Below are 21,606 nucleotides of genomic sequence, written 5' to 3' on the forward strand. Positions count from 1 at the left end.
GAGAAAAGGGAGAGAGAGTGAGGGAAGCGGGAGGAAAGGAGAGAGGGAGAAAGAGAGGGGAGGGAGAAGTAATTGCGAAATTCGCGATTGAAATCGCAGGATGCATCTCGCTCTTCCCTCGGCGCGTGTCTCGGAACAAAAGATACTGGGCTCACTTAAATTACCTTTAGGAACATCGAAATCTGATGTCATCGTCGGAGAAGCGCGACGCCGTGACGATGAAATAGAAAGATCCCGGCGGAACGAGCTATCGAGCACGATATTTCGCGCGAACGTGACCGCGAGAAGGGCTCTCTCGCGGATCGATGAGGACAATTTTTCGCGTCCTCTCCCGCTCACGTCCTTCTCGTTCGCGCGCGCAGGATAAACGGGATGATCGAACGAGATGTGCTCGATAACGCCATTCTACCGGTCACCTCGACAACTCGACGAGGCCGCGTCTCGTCCACTTAAAACTCTTCACATGTATATACAGCGATACATTAGCTAACGAGCAACCATCATCGTGTTTGATCATTATCCTTTTTATACATCGAAACAGACACTCGACGATTGATTTGACATTACTCAGTTTTCGTACCCCGAGAGATGCGACTTCGCCGTCACAACATTCGTTATTTATTCTTGTTTCTCTCTCTTTCTCCCTCTCTCTCACATACACACACACACATACACTCTCTCTCTCTCTCTCTTTCTCTCTCTCTCTCTCTCTCTCTCTCTTTCTCTCTTTCTCGTTCTCTCATTCTTTCACTTTCTCGCTTTCTGTCCGTCACTCGCATCCCCCCCTTTTTTTTACGCATTATGTCTATCGATCATTCAAAGGGCGCGAACTTCTTCGCGAACAAAGTTCACGTTACTCCATTCCATTAGAGGGGTACGCCTTTTGCTGATTCGTTAGTTCTATTCTCGCCGTAGAAGTTTCATGACTTCGTCGCACGAAGTGTCACGTGGAAGACCAGTTTTTGCAACCTTACAGAGTGAAGTTTCGCATCACGCGGGCACAGAGATCCGCGGATGCCGCACCGTGCTCCTCATCTCCTCGTTCTCCTTATTTCTCCGTTCCTCTCCTCCCTATCTTTCTTTCTCTCGCAACAGGATCGCGCGAAGTAACGGTGACAACGATTTCACGGGGAACCTGTTAAGACTATGTATATATTTACACACACACTCACACACATACACACACACACACACACACCACACACACACGCGCACGCACGCACGCACGCACGCACGCACGCACGCATACACGCGTACGCGTACAACACGCGCGCTCCGGTGAGGATATACTCTGCGGAATCATCATCGGGAATGTTCGAGTCTGTCGCGTTGGCCTACGCGAGCGAGCTTATTCGACGTTCGCGGGAGTACAGAAAAACTCATTATCAGCGGTAGAAAAATTTATAAATGCTCTATCACAATTACATGTTATACCAGTAGTTATAACGCGCGCGCCTGCGACCACGATTGCGTGAAAATCGTTTAACGACTTTGTCCGTCGCACACACTCGGCTCGGCGAACATTCGCCAATATTTCCGTCCCTCCCGAGACATGACAATGGAGATGTGGATATGGTTGTCTCATCGTTGAACCGTCCGTTAATTGAATTTGCTTTCCGTTTGCTCGAGATTGTGACGATACGCGGTAGAGATTACGCTAATGGTCTGCCCGTGTCGTCTATTCATCTGTCCGTCGCGTCGGTCCGTCTCTGTCTGTCGGAGACTCGACGTGCATTGCGATGACTCGTCAGCGCGTTTGGAGAAAAAGAGAGCGTGCCTTGGAAAATTTTATCGTATCGTTAGCCACCCGTTCGTTCGTCGCGTCCTGCGAGCGTAAATAGCGCGGATATCGCTCGATATCGCGTGCGAAAGTTGCGTCCTAAAAGTATCGAATTCTCGATTTGAGCGGAATATCGATGCCCCTCCCCGCCTCCCTACCCTCGCATTCTTTCCCTGTCTCTCTCACTCTCTTTTCCCTTTTCCCTCTCTATCGCGATATCGAAGCCGATCGTTCAACCTTAAAACCGCATTTCACGCCTTCAAACTACACGCCAAAGTGGCATCGAGCATTCCCTTTCTTCTTTTCATTCCGCGCCTCCCTCCCTTCCTTCTCCTTCTCATTCTTTCCTTTTCCCCCTACCTTTCTTGTCTTCCCTCTTATTCTCGGTATATTTTCGCGCGGTTCCTCCATTCGTCTTCATTCGAGCCATCGGAAAAGGGGTTCGTTCGAGAACCTTTTATCTTTCTTCGTGTTTCACGGCTTGATGCTTCCGGACCGACGCCTCGTTGCTGCAACTCGGATTTATTTAGGGACGCCGCGAGATGCGAGTTAAGTTCGCGCGCGAGAGGCGAATAGTAATCGCGTCTCTCTCCTTCCACGAAAGAGAAGAAAAAAGGAAGGAGAAGATGAGCGATAAGGAAATGGTGAGGTGAGGAATACGCCGACAGTCACGCAAATCTATATCGCATCCCGGGCATAGTGTGATCGCGACATTCGGGAAATGCCTTTCCCGTGAATTAAAATCGAGCGAGGCCCGAAACAGAAGAAAAAGGAAAGAAAGAACCTGATAGCGGCTCGTCAATGTCCGCGCGACACGCGAACATCGCTCTCTCGCGACGGAGAGACACGAACGGGGACGGGGGGAGCGCGCTTGAAATTCGACGTTGAATCCGAATGGCATACCGTAACTCGCAATTCGGTTTCTCTCGCTGAGAGTGGAGGGAAGGAACAGAGGAGTGAGCGCGCAAACTCGCCGAAGAAATATCCGAGAAGACACCGCCGCTGGAGATCATTCGCGTGCGAAGCCAAAAAGGGGCCATAGAGACGGGTCGACGGCCGAAAACGGAATGTTGGAACTTGGCGGCCGCGCCGCGCCGGGGCGGCGAACTTCGCCAAGTTGCCGGCTAACTTCTCCCGCATACCTGCCGCGGTTCTCCGCGCTCCCGGAGGAGAAAAGAACTGGCGCAACTGCGATCGTATTTCGAAAAACAATCGCGACGGACGGCGCCTCTGATTTCGCAAGCCGTCCCCGCGCGCAAATTCTCGCGCCATGTCTCTCGCGCGATGTCGCTTCAGGTCGCGTTGCATCGCCTTTTCGTTATTCTCGAATTCGCGCGCTAGATCGGCGGTCTGCCTGAGGATCGTAGTAGCGTTCGCGCCATCCGCGCCCCGTCCGCGAACGCGTCCCGATCGCGCGCGAGATGCCGCGCAGGTTGGCACTCGGCGACTCGAGAAGCCGACAGACGTCGAGACGTCGGCCGTCTCACGGGAACGGACACGCGACGACTCTCTCGAATCTGTCCCTCGCCGAGGTCTGACCGTCGGCGTCGTGAGCCTCGTGAGCTCCACGCGACAGTCGCACGCGACGCCAGTCCGCCGCTGCCGCTGCCGCTGCCGCGGCCGCACCGTAAGGTCTAAGAGGCACGCGACTGTTGACGGCACGAGTCCATCTTCTCTAGACGCAGCTCTCCGGTAGCCTGTTCGCCATCAGTCTTCGCTTGATCGCCTCGCCGTCGAGGCACTCGCCCGCCACGACGACGCCTTGTCCGCCGCCCACGACGACACCTTGAGTGCCCCCGATGACGACGCCCTGCCCGGCGCCCACCATCACCCCCGTCACCGGCATTCCTGGCAGACTCGGTATCGTGCTTCTCGATGGTAACCTCAGCTCCGTCGGCCTGCCCGCGAACTTGTGGCAGAGCTCGTCTATGCTCGGCGTAGGCCCGGGCGTGACCCAGTGCTCCGGGGGATAACCGCCCGGGTAACTCGGCGGGCTGACCTCCACGAGGTTACCCTCTGGAACACCGAATCAGAAAAGGGAACTCTATTGGCTTTTGGTTATGAGGCGTTATGAGAGAACGCAGAACTCTTGCCGCCGTGCGAGCACGTCTCGTTCGGACGATTTTACCTTTTATTGGCTCGTCGATTCCACGAGAATTTTTTACGCGCTTCGGAACGCGTTAATTAAAACGCGCGCGCAGGATGCAGTCTGACTTGGCGGCGACTTTGAGACGCAGGCCGATGTTCCGTCGATCGAGTTTCCCTCTCGCGCGGCCGGAGATGGATACGAGCGAGAAATACGCCGCGCTCTGCCTGCCTTCCGCTTTGTGAAAACCGCTGCGCTACCGTGAAGATAATTCCGCCCGCCGCGATTTGGAGGATGGGAGGTTGAATTTTCTTTTCTCCTCGCTCACTTCTCGAACAAACTTCGCCGCTCGACCGGACGCGCGCTTCAGAAAGCACGACGATGGCTGACTAAGATCGACGTTTTAAAAGAGTTAAACCGAATAATTTCTCTTTCCAGCAAAATTTCATTGGAAAAGCCGCGGATTCCCGTGATTTTTGGAGCTTGAAAATTAAACGAGGCTTACCGATGCGAAAAGGACGCATCTTCATTTTTCTCTTTTTCTCTCTTTCGTCGATCCTAAGTCGGGAGGGAGGGGGGCTCAGTTTGTGTTATCTTGTATCGTGCATTATATTTCCGCAGGTAAGAATATGGGAGAATTAACACGTGGCATATGAAATTTAGTTTGGAAAGGTTCGAGTAATTTATTCAAATTAATACGTAAGAGAAATTTTTTACGATCTCGCTACAAATCGCGGGAATTGAAGGACGTGTGAATTTTGCCTCTATATCCCTTAAATATCGCGTCTCACGCGAATAACTATGCCTTGTCAGAATTATATGGGTAAAGTCAAAGTAAAGTTTACTCAAATTTAACTGTGAAGCAAGCTTCTCGCCGTTTATTCGCCAAAGTTCTCTTTCAAAACGACTCCATAGTCGTTACTCCATAGTCCACTGAAAAACTATTTTCGCCACTGAAAACTAATCACTCGGGTTTGCGAACGAAAATATCACCCGCCCGCGTCAAAAGGCCTCCGTTACCGAACATCCTGCGTGTACGGACCCGGAAATCTCCTCTGGGAAAGGCAAAAGTTTTCGCGTTGTTTATCCAGCCCGGTAGCGCGCGTATTTAATTCAATATTACTTCAACATGTTGTTGATCCCCGATCACGAGGAAATTCGTGTTTTACTAGCCGGGCGGGTGTTTTTTTCGGCCGATCCGCGCGTGTTTTCACGATTTAGAAAAAAAATTGGCCAGAAACTGAGGCTTGGACAATGTTGAAAACGATCGTGTCAACAGTGTGCGTTAACGTAAACTTATGCGGAAAATAACAGACGCGTTCGCCGATGCTTAAAACAGCTGGCCGACGATGCGTTAACGCCGCTACACGAGAGACCGTTCCTCTCCTTTTCCTAGCATTGAGATCGGCGGCATTGAGGTGAAAAGAGTCGGTAGAAAGGAGGAAAAAAATTCTAGCGGTGGAACGCACCCGCAATCTCAGGTTTTCCGAGCGGGTCGCTCCGCGTATACTCGCAAGCTCTTCTACACCGGACACAATCTGCAAACGATCGTAATCGCGTTCGCGTGCGTGCTCTCGCGGGGTGTTTAGCGGCGACGGCTCCGTGGAGTCTTACCGAACTTGTTCGGGATCACGTCGGGATCAGTCTCCACGGTCTGCTGCGGGTTCTGCAAGGGGTATTGTTGCGGCGGCAGTTCGCTGAGTTCCGCTGGCTTCTCGTGCCGCGGTTTCGCCACGCGCTCCCGCCGCACTCGCACTACCACGACCAGGATGATGAGGACCAAGGTCACGAGAGCGCCGACCACCACGCCTATCAGGGGTGACAACACGATGCTGGCGTCTTGACCTGTAACGAGACAAGACCATGATACCGTCTTTATTTTTCCTCCCCGCCCTTTCTCTCTTCCTCTGATTTCCCCGACGGAAGCTGCGGTCAAAATATCGATTCAAGATATTCGCGCGTTACTCGATCGAGCGACGTTCGATTGGCCAGCCCGACGAGCTAACTCGTCATTCGCGACTCTCGTTAAACCGCCACAGTCGCAAAGAAACGCAAAGTTAACGCGGCTAATTCTCCGAGGTGGGGCAGGATTAAGCGCATTGTGTCGCCGTGAAGAGGAAACGACTACTGGCCTAGTCGTCCGTTGTCGCAGGACTCATCGCGAGTCCTGCGACAACGGACCTCCTCATTTTTCCTACGGGTCAGCTCTGCTGGACGCGCAAACAAACCGCGCGAGCCCGGGCCAACTCGGTGGGAAGGAGAAGCATTTTATATTCTTCAACGTCAGGGATTACGTCTGGCGTGTAGTATTTTTTCGCGGTGCCGTCACGTGTACGTACGCGGTCTTACCCTCGTATTTTGTATTTTCGAATCGCTTGCGGAATCTCAAGCAGAGCAATGGCGCGCGCGCGCCCGAGGAAAGTACCCCAGAGGCCTGTGTGGAATAGCGCGCGGTAGTGAAAATTTCTCGCTCGTCCGAAAAACGCCAGCTGATGCGATGTTATTTCGATCCGATCCGCGAGATGTTGCGGAAAGGTGAAAGAAAAATAAAAAGGAAAAAAAAAAGACAAAAACAATATTAGTCTCGTCATTCTCGGTGTCGTTCTACTAATATTCATTTCCCTCGCGCTGGAGCCATTTCCTCCAAGTGTGCGTAAAATTGACGCCCCCATCCCAGTAACACCCGTTTCACCCCGACTAAATCGCCAATTTCTCAAATCATTTTTCCGGTGCTTTCGCGAATTTACCGCAACCCGGGAGATTGCACTCGAGGACTTTGCGGGTGCAACGGCTCGCGACGTGTGTTTCCCTGAAGAACCGCGCCGCAACTACGTAGTATTTGATTGTCAAGCGTCAACGGTTAAGTGCATCCAGCGTTACAATTATCTCTCTCTCTCTCTCTCTCTCTCTCTGTCTCTCTCTCCCCCCCCCCTCTCTCTCTATCTTGCGGTGCGGCAACGCTCAGGTACGCTTTGGGCGGTATGAGAAATCTTGCAGCATTATTTTTCCGCTTCTTCCGCCGACCCCCCTTCCTTGCATCGTCGTCGTCGTCGCGCGCGCGTGGCCGCTTGCACGTGATAGCGCAGGCCGCTTGATAGCGTCGGCAGCGTGAGACCGTGCCTGCTGTTTTTGTCGGATAATTAACAAAACTGCTTTCTTGCGGCACGAGCTGCACCGGCACCGGCGCGATCAGGTGCGCCGGCGGCGTGTAAATGTGGAGGGCCGCGTGCGCGCGCGTGTGCACTGCCGCGAGAAAGTAGGCACGGCCGAAAATGCATCGTGAGCATCTAATTCTTAAATTCTCGTCTGGCGCCAACTTATTCGCGTCGATTAAGCCAACTTGCGGCCCGCCGCGCGCGTTTATATATCGCGCCCCAGCACCGTGCAAATATCGTTTAACGCGGCGCGGCGCGGCGCGGCGCGGCGCGGCGCGGCGTACGGTGTGCATCCGCTCGCTCTGAGGAATAATCGTGTTACCACTCGCGACACACATTATCTCGACGTGAAAGGAAAGATGTGCGCGCGTCTTTATTTTATATATTCCAGATATATTTTATATATTCCAGATCAGAACCACTGCAATTGCGCACGACACCGGACAATCTCGCCCTCACTTAAGCCCGTGTCACACTACGGATTGAAGATCAAGGATTGCGGATTGAAGATTGAAATTTGACCAATCGGAATAAAGCAAATGAAAACCGAAGTTCGTTGATTTGTCGAAATCTAATCTTCATTCCGCAATCCTTGATCTTCAATCCGTAGTGTGACACGGGCTTTACGCGCGAGGAATCCTTCGTGGCCGACGCGGCGCCGCGGTTCCGCGGCGAAAGAAGCGATAATCGCCGAGACACCATAAAGCGCGCCAGCGACGCCTCGGGTGATTAACGAGAACACCTCCAGTAAGAAAGGCCACATCAGGTCAATCGGATCGCGATTACGTGTCGCGCGCGACTCGCGTGTATAATACAGGCATATTTATGCGTGTAAATGCACCGAGGCGCGCACATGTGCGCGCATTATACGTGTGAGGTATTTCGCCGAGCTACGTGGTGCGCGTAATGCCCGTAAAACCCCGGGTTTAATCAGCCGGCAGACTAGGTACACACCCACCCACCATGACCGACCCCATAACCCAAGGAACGTTCCGCACCATGCGCGGTATTATGCCGGGCATGGTGTCGGACCGTAAATGAGCTTCTCCGAGATGTACGCGCGTGCAAGCCCGGCGCGTGGGGAAGCGCAGAGGAGCGTAAAGGAGACACGAGCGAGAACGGACGAGCTTAAGGAACTCGTAAACGCATGCGGAGGGGGGGAGGGGGGAGGATTCCGATGTACTCGAGCAGGAATTTCACGAGCGTTCACGCAACATACGGCGATACGCGCGCGCCTTATCGTGTCGCATCGATTGCGTGTCGTAGATTCCACACACAAATTATGCACACACGCACGCGTTGCTCAGCGATATTTCGCGCGGGTGAACGGATTTTCCGGAAAATTCCGCAGGGCGCCGCGCCGCGCCGCGCCAGCCGAAAGTGCCAGCGGGAAATGAACGACGATCGTCGCGAGATCACGCGAGTTCATGCGATTCGTTTCCTCGATCGAGCCCGCCTGGACGTGTCCCTCGATATTTGTTTCACGTCGAACGCACGTTTTCGTGAATCTCGCTTGGAGATTCTCGCGAACTTTGGGGATTACGCTTTGCATGCACCAAACAGCGTTACGCTGCTTAAGACATACGTATATTTACGCGACCGCACGAGAGCGCAGGGCGAGCCGGTGTCGGCTCGCAACGATGCCGTGTGCCGGAAAGATTAAAAGATCACCGACGAGACACGGGCGTGTCTCGCGAAATTATCGTGGAAGTGATCGTAACGGCGCGCGATATCGTCACGCCGTTAAATTTCCTCGCGCTTTCTCAACGCAATCCTCGGTTCGACGTTATTTCACGAGAAGCACGTTAATCTATGCGCTATCGATTTACGCTTTGCAGCGTTCGACGAGCGCGCGCGTACATGCTATCGTTTCCATTTTTCGTGTAATTGCTCACGGCTTCGACTGCACTATAAGGGAAGATTTATGGGAGACGTGGATGGGGTGGCACGTACGGCGAGCGTGTCACGTGTGAGTTACACATAAGTGACACGGAATCCCATTGCAACGAGCTTAAGAAACTCTCATAAATTCATCCGGCTCTGTCGATGAATCGCAGTAAAGTGCTTTTGACAATTTAGCGGAGGCAAATTTATAATGTCGGAGTGTACCGTTCTTCTCAACGTTCCCTGACGGCTTGAGCTTTTAAATATTTCGCTTTTCTTTCGCCGTCTCCTTCTCCGTATCTTTCGCTCCCTGTCCTTCTCGCGACGCGCTGTGTTGTGAAGCGAGTTATACCTAATCATCTCGCTGATACAATTATAACAATCCTCCCTTTGTGGCTTCGCTTTACTATACTTCACTGTTACTTCAATTTTTGTTCATTCGTTCACACGACTACGTGAAGCATGGGGAATGCAAAGTATCGCGACGTAGAATCTCGGGGCGTGCTGGCCGCACTCTCGTCGTATACTTTCGATTCTCGACTTCTTGTCTCGTGTGTGCTCGTGAGATCGACGGGTAATTTTTCAATTTATCATTAGTTTCCGGCGAGACAGAGAGAGAGAGAGAGAGAGAGAGAGAGAGAGAGAGAGAGAGAGAGACAGTGGGAGAGGGGGAGTATGAAACTTACGCTCCATGGGGAGGAATGAGAGTACAGTTAGCGATCGTATACAACCCTAAGCCTCCGATACTGTCTCGTAAAAGTTGCAATGGAAGTTTAATCGAGTTCTACGCGGAGAAACGTCTGCTGCCGGAGTAGTAAAGATAAACCGGTCCTTATATCGTCGATCCTTGAGAAAGGACTAACGGGATTCTCCAGGAGGAAGCGAGAGCGGGAGAGAAAACGGGAGAAGGTGGCGGAGGGAAGGCAGGGACAGAGAGAGAGAGAGAGAGAGAGAAAAGAGAGAGACGAGACGGCATACCCCAGCGGATTTCCGAATCCCAAGTTCATCGAAGTTTAGATCACTAATCGGACTTGCAGTAGGGTCAGGGACGGAATCTAACCACTTGGATTATTTGGGAAAAAATATCCCTTCGGCGCGCGCCCGTGCGCACGCAGATAGGAGGAGGTCTTTGGGAAAAAAAAGGAAAAAGAGAACGCTGCGATCGCGCGACCGAATTTGGAACATTGCGAAACTTCTTCTATCTGTCAGGAACACCCGGGAACTTGGTCTAGGTTTTGATCGATCGTTCCTGTCGCTCACTGCCGCGAGCTCGTCGAGAGATCTTGTTATAGAAAGAATCGATGTGCCCAACGATAAAACACTTCAGTGTTTCCCGAGATTCAGCTCATCGCGTTATACATCTCGGAGTTGAATAATTAAATTGTAAATTATAGCTAGAAGTAGATAGTCAGTCAGGAGTTTTGTTCATGACATTATCCGGAAGATCTTGTTACCTGGACATATTTCCGTCCCGAAGAAGAAGAGGACGACAACTCCACCTCTGAGAATAACTTCACGTTTGAGCGCAAGCAAATTTTCTCTCCTTATTTTCCCGTTTCCATGTATGCGGTTACATTACATACAGAATCACTCGCGTTGTGATACTTCACCGCAACGGCGCACAATGGCGCACGACGGTGCTCTCTGCACGCTGTGACCCCCGTGATCACGGGGGGTAAAAGTTACGCCGCACGAATCAAAGCACGACAAGCGCTCTATATTCCTTCAGGGGTTCCTAAGGGAAGATCGTCTTTAAGGGGAGGAGGTTACAGCACCTAACGGCGGTGTCCGCGTCGGAGGTAAGACGAAGCTTGGAGGTCATGTGGCCGGTTAAGTCACCAAGAAGCCAGGCTTAGCTGGCGCCCAAATCCAACTTCGGCTCACCTGGATTAATCTCAACATAGGGTCGACCCCAAATCGCTGTTACGCCGTCTTTCCCTCGGTCTGCTAAATCGACTTAGAGTCTCCTCCCGTCTCTCCCTCTCACTCTCCTCTCCTCGCTTTCAATTAATGAAACGCGGGCTCACCTTCATCGCTCTGTCGCCATGGATCATTCCTCCCAAATTTCCGAACCTCACGACGTATTTAAGACCCTTGAGCCGGCCGTACCGACGGCCGAACGTGTCCCAGCGATCGCGTTTCGCGTTATTAATTGGATCGCTTTGCTTCTGAAGGAGGTTTACCCTGAAATCCGTGAAGAACGGCTCTATCCACTGCTTCGCGCGGACAGGTTTGTGTGCGAAGAGGGGAGGTCTGTTTTACCTTGACATTGACGCAAAAGCACATACACAGGACGGGACAATTAATAGAACATCCTCGTAGAGTCAGCTGGGTGACGATGTTACCGCGAATATTTCGCGGGTGTTCCGAGCGGAACAAGTTTGTTGCAGACTGTTGCGAACGTGAAGATCGAAGGTGCGAGGGTGCAGAAGCGAATCAGGAGTCGATTCAGCGTCGGTCGTTTGAGGAGCTCGTTCGCTAGATCAACAGTGCTACTTGAGTATCCTTTGTTCCGGATCATCTATCATCATAGATGTACACATTCGTCAAAGCTAATGGAGGATGGTCGAGAGGCGACTTCGATTTAGGTCGTGCCTTCTCTTTGACGTAGTTAACCAATGTCCCGTCGGGAATGTCGTCGTCATTCCTAGAATGCAAGATGCTCGCGAAAATTCCAGGGAGACATGCAGCTCCGCGTGACCGCAAAGCGCACATACGCGTAGTCCCAGGCGAGTCCCAGGGCCACCGTAGCGGCGCCACCGAAAATTTCGTATAAATCTCGAAGACCTTTCCAATCTAAATCCAAACTACTCACTACGCTAGAGTTTGAAGACTGCCTTAAAATCGGAAAGATTCCGCCGCGGAGCTCCTCGAGTTTTACTCTGGAATTCTGGATAGCATTGCTGCAGCATCCTCGGAGCGCAAAGGATCAACGATAACGTTTCCAGGATTATAGCCGAGGTTACTGCGGAAGCTTACTGAGAAACGTGAGAAAATACGTTCTTATCGGTGGATGGAATTAAAAGCGTAGCATGATTCACGTGTCTTTTTCGTCTCTCGCGAAAATTTCGCAATATTATTGCGGTAACTTCTTCGTTACTGACGACTAATTAGGCAATATTACGTTTATTAACGTATGACGTTTAATGAATCGAGAAATTGAGAGATCAACGAATAACTTCTTCGTCCTCTCGGTGAATTCGCTCAATTGCAATCAAGCGGAACGCCTCGGAAAGGATCAACCATCATCGATCGATCCTTCCTTTCGCATCTGCGCGCAATATGCCGCGCACATATCTGCACACACAAACACACACACACACACACACACATATGTGCTTGTATACGTGTTTACGCGTACGGATACGCTTGATGGTGCGTGTCGGGGCGAAATCGGACAGCAATTACCACCGCAATCCCGCGATGCGGAGTGGATTGGCCGCCGCCGCCGCCGCCGCTGGCTGGCTAGTTCGCTTACTCGCTCATATAGCCCAAGTTGAAAGGACGGAATCCTGCGGCGAAGCCCGGGCTGCGCATCTTGAGTGTCTCGTCTATAATAAACGCTTATCGGCTCGGATCGCCGGCGACTCGGAAGATTTTAGAGTCGGCGAGCTCTAATCTCAATTATTGTGGGAAGCACCGCGTGCCACCGACGTCGATGGAACGCGCTTTATCTGATGCGACATTATCTCCACCCCCGTCTTGCTTGATGTCGCTTTAATTTGAACACCCCGCGGGATCGTTTCGACCGAATTATCTGAGCCATCGCCACGCGAGATCAATCCTGCTCGCGTAAGGAGCGAGCGGAGCGCAATCGGATCTGATGCTCGCGACTCTAGGACGCGTCTCATGTCCCATTGATGTCCTTACCGTGTCTACGCGTCGGTCGCGAATTTTTAATCACTTCACGTCCAACTCATGTCTAACTTTCCTCTTCTTTTTTCTTTCTGTCTTTCTCGTACAGAAGTCTGGAGGATCTGGGACCGCCAAATCCTGAGGCACAGTCTTTTTCACGGAACAACCGATGATCGTCGGACGCCTCGCGACGACAAAAGGACCACTCTCGCCGGCGGACGAGCAGACAGGAGAAAATGTCTTCGTGAAAAGTGGAAACGTAGGGCGAGATGGACAGCGGCGCTAATTATTCTTCCCCGCTGGTCCGTGAAAAAAGGAGTCCGCCTTGTCGGGGACGCGAAATAACCGGGCGAGGTTACGCGATAAAAACGGAAATGGAAGGGAAAGCGTGTAGCGAGCTCGTACACACACACACACACACACACACACACACACACGCATACACGCACGTATAAAGACAGAACCCCGTCGACGTCCGACGGGGTGGCTCGCAGGAACAAGGAAGAGCACGAAACTAGAAGGGAATATGAAACCGAACGAGCCGATGGAGGAAAGAGGAACAAGAGAAAGAGCAAGAGAAGTGGCGGGAAGGAAGGAGGCTGAGAAAAATGACGACGGGGGTAAACAGAGAGGTAAGTGAAGTTAACGATCGGGCAAGAAAAGCGGCAAAAATGATTCCGGGAAAATTACCGCACGCGCAACGGCCAAAAAGGAAGGGGCGAGAGGAGGCGAATAAGGGAAAGAGAGGGGCCAGAGGAGTGGGAAAGAGAGAAAAAAGGAAGTCAGGGACGAACGAGGTCACGTGAGCGAGAACGAGAGCGCGAGGGAGATATTACAACAGCGAGGAGAGAGAGACAGAGAGAGAGAGAGAGAGAGAGAGAGAGAGAGAGAGAGAGAGAGAGAGAGAGAGAGAGAGAGAGGAAAGCTGCAGCTGCTTAATGACCACCCTGTACATTCGTATCTCTCTTAGATAGGCTTTCCTTTTCCTCCCTGTCCTTTGCAGCGGCGCTTTACTCTCTTTTCCACCCCGTCTCCTCCACAGTGGCGGCGCTCTGGGTGCCGCCGGGGCCATTATCTGTAATTGCTTTCCTTAATTCGATGCTCGTTGCCTATGTGGTGGCAGAAAAAATTCGCGTAATAACTTGGAAAAGGGTTAAGTGCGCCGTGGCGTAGTGCGGAGAGTCCCGGAGAGTCTCCGAGTTTTAAGTTCGTCAATTTCCTCCGGCCCCCGCGAGCAATCCGCTCGATACGCCCGTCGCACAGTCGCACGATATTTCTGCCACTTCTTTTTCTCGAAACGACATACGAAAATTGAAATTATCGAGAGTTCTTCCACTTATCGACGTCACCGTATCTGCGTTATCTCCCCGGTGCTTTTGCGTCCAGCGGTCTCGGTGATTTTTCTACGCGCTAACAAGACGAATCAGCGTCGTCCTGAAAACTCGGTAATTACAGCTCGCTCTCACAGCTTTTATCGCGAGCGCGCACAGAGAAGAACGGAATTCCGAGCGACGCTCTCTGGTCTCCCCCGTCTCTTTCTACCTCGGGAGATCGATCGCGGGAATAAATCGCGCGGCGAAAGTCTTCCACTAGCATCTGGCATTTGGCTACGGATTTCTCAATTTGTTTTCGAGCGACGCGCTGGCCGATCCGGTCAGGGGTCGAAAGTCACGCTGAAACAGGCGCGTATATACGGAGGTCGTGCGCGCGCGGAGGCGGAGGCGGCGCGACGGCTCGCATCGAGCGGCAAATTGATCGACGCGACTGCGACTACCGTAAATCACTTTACTGACAATTGATTCGATGCTACTCGTTTTACCTCGTACGCAGACTGCGCGCGGCGTCCCGCGATAATGTTTACGAGGATGCACGTGCACGTAACACTATCCACATCGCACGCGCGCGCGCGCGCGTGTGTGTGTGGGTGGCGCTTCATTTGCCCGTGTTTAATGATACGCAACGTGACGCGGTCGTAACGTTTCGCCACGTTCTCCCATTGCGTTTCGCTCTCTCTCCGAGAAACGCCCGAGCCGGCCCGTTTCTGCGTTCACACGCTTGTGACGAGAATGCACCTTTCGCTTCGGCGACGTTTTTGCAAAAACCGAGAGATCGAGAACCGTCATGCGCGATCTTAGACTTAGTCGGAAAGCCATATCTGTATTTTTGTTTATCCTTAGTACCACTTCTCATACAAAGTACTCCTCTCCCTCTTTAGCGAAGACATTGTCCGACACTAATTTGAGCTCGACTCTGTCTTGAGGAAGATGTCGGCGTAACCCGCGGACGAAACTCTGAACGGGAAACCGGCGGCGACGCACATTACACCGTTCGGCGGAGCCTTCGACGACGTCGAATTCCTCCAAATAAACGTCCAAGTATCACATAAACCCACGTAAGAGATCCGACACGGAGGTGCAGAAATTTTCACGCGGTACTCTCGCGCGCTGGAACTCGCGCGGAAGCTAATTTTTGCGCTCTACATAACGCCCCGCGGTACTTTCGGTATGCGGACTGTTCCGCGGTTCGACGCCGGTGGCGAGATACTTTTCGAAGTTAATTCTGCCGTGTTTCCGGTGGTTTCCGCACGATAAGCGGCGCGATGTATACGGACGCCTAATGGGGTGTGGTGCGTTCGTCTCGTAACGTTGTCTCGAGGGTGGTGATCCGTCTTGCTTACCGCCTCGCGTCGCTGACACCACCCACCTCGAGAGAACAGCCGCTCTATCGGATTCATCCCCTCCCACCCTCCGAGCCCCAACCCCGAAAGACCCACATGAGCCATCGGCCGGGTGACCTTGCGTCGATCCGTGTACTCTCGACCGGCACCTGCCGCTAATCTCCCGCGGCAATCGCGGAGCCCTGCTTCTGTTAAATTGAGCGGGGTCGAGCAGGCTCGGTTGACTCCTCTCCTCCGCGGCGCTTCTTATTCAGGCCCGCGCCGAACTAAGTGATAGACGATACGTCGTCCTTCATTCTGTCGGGTTAATCCGATCTGGCTGCACGCGCGCGTGCGCGTCCCCACCGGCAGGGCGCAAAATAGCGGTGACTTCGTTAGAAGTATTCTTGCGCGAGTTTGGGAATTGCACTCGCGTGGGTGCAAGCGCAACGTCGGTGCAACTTTCATGCCTTCCGGCATGATAATTACGGCAGCACTCGAGGCGCCAATCCGCCAATAACAACCGATAGAGCACGGCGAATGTCACGTTTCGCGTTATCCGCCGACGTAAAAGTTTGATAAGTCAAAAACTCTTTTCTCTCTCTCTCTCTCTCTCTCTCTCTCTCTCTTGTTCTTTCCCCTTCATTTTCGCGAATAAGATAGAGAGCGAGAGGTAATGATAGTCTAGCGAATCAAGACCGAGGACTCACCGGTATGCTTCTCGGCGTCGCGATAAGTGACCTCGCTGAGAACGACGGACTGGCTGCGACCCTTAGCGTTGACCGCGTAGACCGCCACGTGGACGCCAGCCTCGACCGATGCCTCGAGCCCGGCGAGGGCGAAGCTCGGCTCGTCCGGGTTGGAGACGTTGTAGAGGGGCTGGCTGCTGGCGAGGAAGTCGATGTCGCCATGATAAACCTCCAGTACGAATTTCTGCGGTAGTCCGCCGTCGTATCCCGGCACGCATTTGACCTCTACGCTGGTGTACGTCTGGTTCGCCAGGGTGCAATTGCGCACTGGAAACGGTTTGCCTGCAACGACGGAGGAGCGCCGGCTAGGTCAGAGACGGAAACGGGTCGGCGATGCGACGCGAAGAGCGGAACGCGAAAGAGGGGGTGGCCGTATATTACGCGACTTATAGACCGAGCGACTTGTCCCGCTTAAAAATGGGGTTTCGACAAAAATGTTACACGCGAGGTAGGACACATATACCTTCTCTTTCTCTGTCACACACACACACACATACACACACACACCTGTACACTTCTCTTTCTTTCTTTTTTTTCTTTCTTTCTCGCTCTACCGGCGGCGGCACCCTCGCGGAGCACTAAATCTTTGCCAGGCGACACGCACGGATGCCACTGCCCACTTTCGTCCTGTGACATTTTCTGGACACTTTGCACGCGTCTACACGAGCCGAAGAGCGGCTCTACAGGTTGGCTCCATCCGAGCGGACGGCCGGACGAGCGAGAGCTGTGTCTCGCGCTCTCGGAGATCAAGCTCGGCGCGCCAGTGAAAAATGCTCGCGTGTCTACGAGTGGCAAAGATTTAGTGTACCGGGATAGTAATGGGCGCAGAGATGTCCCGTTCGCTTTTTCTTCCCACCCCGGGCTCCCCTGAAGTCTGGCCTGAAGCAAGTACGGGAGCGTGATACCGACTCGCGCGCGTACCCTTCTGCAAATTCCCTCTTCTCGTTCTCGCCGCGCTCTTCTCCGCTCGTTTTCGTCAGGTGTGAACGCGCTGTACTTTTTTTTTTTTTTCGGGCTCGAAATCAATTCTTGCGCGATTTTCCGTTCCTCTACTGAAGCATCAGCGTTCGCGAAGAAGAAGACAGATATCTCGCTCGTTTTCAGCGTTCTGCCGGATCGTTCGCTTGGTGAATGAATGGCTGGCTGGCTGACTGCTGGCTGCTGGTGAGTTTTGTCTCTCGTTTGATTTCGTCGCCGTGCGCCACCCAACCCGCCCAAGTCCGCTTTTCGAGATTTCTCGTGCTCTTTTTGTGCGCGTCCGGCCACGAGACTCTTCGTATTTCATCTCTTCTACGTTAATCACAAAGCTCGTCTTCGTCGTCTCCGTCGTCGTCGTCGTCGTCGTCGTCGTCGTCGTCGTTGTTGTTGCCGCCAACCTTCTCGTTATGACCCGCGGATCTGCAGGACGTATATTGAATCTCGGCGACGCTTCGTTTGTACTTTACGCGCTTGTTCTCCTTCCGCTCGTCCCCGTCCTTCCGCTTCTTACCTTCCCTTTGCGCGTAGCCGGACCCCATTCTCCGCGGGCAAACATTTGTAACTCGCGCAGTGCAAAGGGCTCCGTCGAGATTGGGGCGGATTCAAATTAGTTTTGTGAGCAAAGAAGGCTGCTAAGTTTGTCAAATTGGATGTCGCGCGGAGTGGTGTGTCTCGCTTACGTACAATTTCTCCACACGAGTGCCTCCCTAAGCCCAGCGCCGGAGCTACGAATCGCGAAGGAAAGTCGCGCGCGCGAGCGAGAAAAGAATGCGAGGATGTGCACGCTCGTCTGATGAAAGATTGAATTGCGCATAAATTTGTGCCGCAGGGGAGGGACACAGAAAAAGAGTCGTGCGCTTCGAGAGATGATTCGCTCGAGTACGGTGTCCGCGGATGGTTGGGTCGTCTCGTGGGATAATTTCTTCTGATAGCTGCGCACTTGTACAGGTATTAGACGGAACGTTGTGTGTTCAATATTCCTTTGACTCGATCTCCTTCTTCTAAGATACGAGATACGGCACTCCACTTCATCCCCGGGTATGTGCGCCCGAATGCGTCGTAAATTTCTCAATGCGTCGCGGAATTCCAATTATATTCGACGTGCGTAACAAGTGACGTCTAACGCGCTCTTCGATTCCTCCGTCGTGAAATTCTGTCCCGGAAATCCCGTCCTTTTTACCGCTCGCTCGCGAGCATGCTTCGCCGGGCGCATTCCTTGCCGAAATGCTTCGCGAAATGGTAACCGACATCAATAACGACGGCGCGGACCGGCGCGGCGCGCGCAGGAGGGTACAAAAATAATTTCGTGCCATCGGGTTTACGGGTCGTTCGCAATGGCGGAGTACCGCGAGAGAGCTTCGAGATACGAGGCAAAGGAGCGGATGAAGCGCAAAAACGAGCGATTTTATTTTCGCGGGCGGAGGAAGACGAGGGAATGAGGGAGAGACGCGGAGGCCGGACACACGGTGCCGCTCGCACTCGACGTATTCGTCAACGTCAATACGTCCTCGGCCGATCGCCATGTCAACGTCACTGTCGATCACGCACGGACCGACAAAAAGAAAAGGGAAAACGAGGAAACGCGAAAAAATTCGCCTAGGGATTAATGCCGATTTAACGCTCGATGATTGCTCGCCGGCTATTGTACTCGCGGCGATGATTCGCGGGAATCGCGCTCTTGCCTCCGGGGATCTCATAAAAAAAAAACAGAGCGGAGCTTTTACATTTTAATCGCCGACGCTTTCCGACGGCTCCGCGCAGCGAGGGTGTCTTCAAGAGCTCGCGATTAAAAATAACAATCGCACGAAGAACTGCAGCCGCGATCTATGATTTATGTGTTATCGCTCTGTCTTACAGTTTCTAAATATTCCATTTTACTCCTCTATTCTTTCTCCTTCTCTGTGTCCTATCTATGTCCTTCTGTCCGACATATATATTCTGTCATTTCTCTGTTCTATTTTATTCCTCGCTCAGTGCATAATGTCGCGCTTATTTTCATTCGGCGGACACGCTCCGAAACGACTACAGCGCGTGACATTTTCTCTCGTCATCAGACATGAGTCGATTGTCGGCCCGCCCCCCGAGCCTCGCATCGATGCTCTCGTCGCGTTTGATTAATTCCCCGGGGCAATTAAAAATATCGCGAGACCTCCGCGGCGGGATATAAATTCCACGGGGAATCGCGCGGCGTAGCGCGCGCCGTAGTTTATCGCATATACTCACCGGCTGCTACCAGCTGGAAGAGACACGGTCTCGACTGAGTACCGACGAGATTGTCCGCCCAGCACGAGAGGGTACCGTAATCCAGCTCGGTGGTTGGCGTGTATCTCAGCACGCTGACGCCGCTCGACTTCTCCATGGAGAATCTACCAGGTGCTACCTCCAGAGTCTCGCCGCTGTTGTTGAATTTCCAGCGGAAATTGTGTGCCGGCGGATCGGCCTCGACCCTACAGGCGATGTCGAGCGATTCGCCCCTCGATGCGCCGACCACCACGATTCGGTCGTCCTTGCACACCGGCGCGACTGCAAGCAGAATTATCGATTTGTATGTGTAACCACACGGGACAACTCGACGCTCTTCTTCCGCCGGCCGTTACGGGGAGCTTGTACGTAATACGCGACGGTGCCTCTAATGGCACTCTCTGCCGCGCCGTCAGCCGCGCCTCACCAGAACGTAGAACGATCAAAGTCGCGATAATATCGGGGGGGGGGGAACTCGTACTCTCTTCCCGTGCTAAATTATTAGATTTAGAAACGTTATCGTTCGTAAGTCGGTTTAATCATTATTCGACCTTATGAAAAAACTACGCGAATTGAAAGTGAAATTAAATAATACGATTTGTCGCGACTCTTCGAGATTTACACATCAGGCAAAGCCTGATCGAAGTCGTCAAGACGTTTCATTCAAGATGTTGAAAAACGTTCACTCATTTCACTCAAAACATTAAATTATTAATTTCAATTATCGTGAAAGTTGAATCGACAAAAATTTCGGAATTACCAAGTCGCGCGAATCGAAATTAAGAAATTAGAGATAGCAATTCTTCGATCGAAAGCTCGATCGAGCGAGAGGGAAGAACGATCGTTGCAAATCACCTCACGAAGAAACGTTTCCCCTCGCTTTGTTCACCAAATCATAAGAGAGTTGGGAGAACGCGTGAGACACATTCGTTTCACGCGTTCTCTGCGAGGGATAGACAGGGATAAGAGGCCACGCGTCGCATCGACAGCCCGATCTCCCTTCTTATTATTGCGTAATATCAATTTCACCGTTAGCCCGTCCCGCCGTGGAAATGTCCGCGATCGGTTTGCGCGATAACACGTATCCCCGCGTATTTGTTCCTCTCTTCCCGCGGCCTTAGTTTCACGGAGGCGCGAGACGAATGGAGACAAAGAGAGGCGGAGATAAACGCAGATAAATTGGGACAAATATATATCGCCGGGAAGGCGAAGGGGGCAGAGTAGACCTTTTTGCATAACTCGCGTTGATAAAACGATTCCGGCCGGTTACACGCGAGGCGGCCCCCATCGTGACAAAACGCCGGGGCATGTCGGGAAAGTCGTACGTACGATATCGCTATCATTTTTGCACGTGTGCACGTGTGTGCGTGCGTGTCTGTATGTTTTCCCAGATGCAGCCGCGATATGTGGGCCATCATTGGCATATCGTCAGCCGAGAAACCTCCCGCCCGTGTACAGATAACGGCACCGAGAAAGACGGTAGTACACGGATTCCGTCCGTTGCTCTGCAATTCGCTTTATCTCGCTCTCGTCCTATCTCTCTCTCTCTCTCTCCCCTCCCCCTTCCCTTTCCCTTTCCCTTCCCCTTTTCCCGCCCCTTCTCGTTCTATCTCTCTGTCTCCGGCTTTTGCCCGATTGCGCGAGGCGCACGGTGGAATCTCCTTTCCGTTTGATTTCCCGATATTCTCGGAGCGATATAAAATATCTCGCTCGATCTTATCGGTGAATAATCGTTTGGCTCTCATATTAGAAGCCGACGAATGCGTGAAACAGTCTGGCTGTATTCGCGTACAAGTTCCGCGCGAAATTATTCATCGGATATGATTCCGGCGCGTTTAATAATACGCGGCACCACCGTGCTCGTTAGTATCCGCGCGAGCGCGCGGAGATTTAGTGATTTAAAGGAAATATCGCCAGCGATACTTTCAGCGCTGCGTGTCGAGAGACGGGGTCAATAAAATCCTAACAATTTACGTTACTCGATGAACGCAGCCGGAAGAATATGAAACGGATTAAATCCGCACTCGTATATCTGAAAGCACGTAGAAATCTGCACGAACTGTGCCGTTGAAAGTATTCATTATTAAACTCGTATCGCGCGTTCAGTGCGTGTCACTTTTATTACGCGGATTTTGCAACTTTATTACACTCGTAATTGCCACACGATTCCTATTGTAATCTGATCGCAAAACCGGTAATTGATATTAATTATCGATGGTGGC

The 21,606-nt window shown here is 52.4% G+C and overlaps 1 protein-coding gene across 1 annotated transcript in view; it reads right to left on the reverse strand.

The window, feature by feature from the left end:
- Positions 1–3,220: 3,220 nt before the first annotated feature.
- The window catches only part of LOC105186095 (nephrin), a gene marked incomplete at its 5' end in the record, with an annotated part of 105,477 nt that continues 87,091 nt past the window's right edge, over positions 3,221–21,606 (reverse strand). Inside the window, 4 exons of the mRNA XM_025300578.1 lie at positions 3,221–3,796; positions 5,481–5,711; positions 16,127–16,447; positions 19,367–19,666. Of these exons, the coding sequence (XP_025156363.1) occupies positions 3,456–3,796; positions 5,481–5,711; positions 16,127–16,447; positions 19,367–19,666 (1,193 nt within the window). The remainder of the gene's footprint in view (positions 3,797–5,480; positions 5,712–16,126; positions 16,448–19,366; positions 19,667–21,606) is intronic.

This window comes from Harpegnathos saltator, unplaced genomic scaffold, assembly GCF_003227715.2.
Source record: "Harpegnathos saltator strain DR-91 unplaced genomic scaffold, Hsal_v8.6 scaffold379, whole genome shotgun sequence".
NCBI classification, from domain to species: Eukaryota; Metazoa; Arthropoda; class Insecta; order Hymenoptera; family Formicidae; genus Harpegnathos; species Harpegnathos saltator.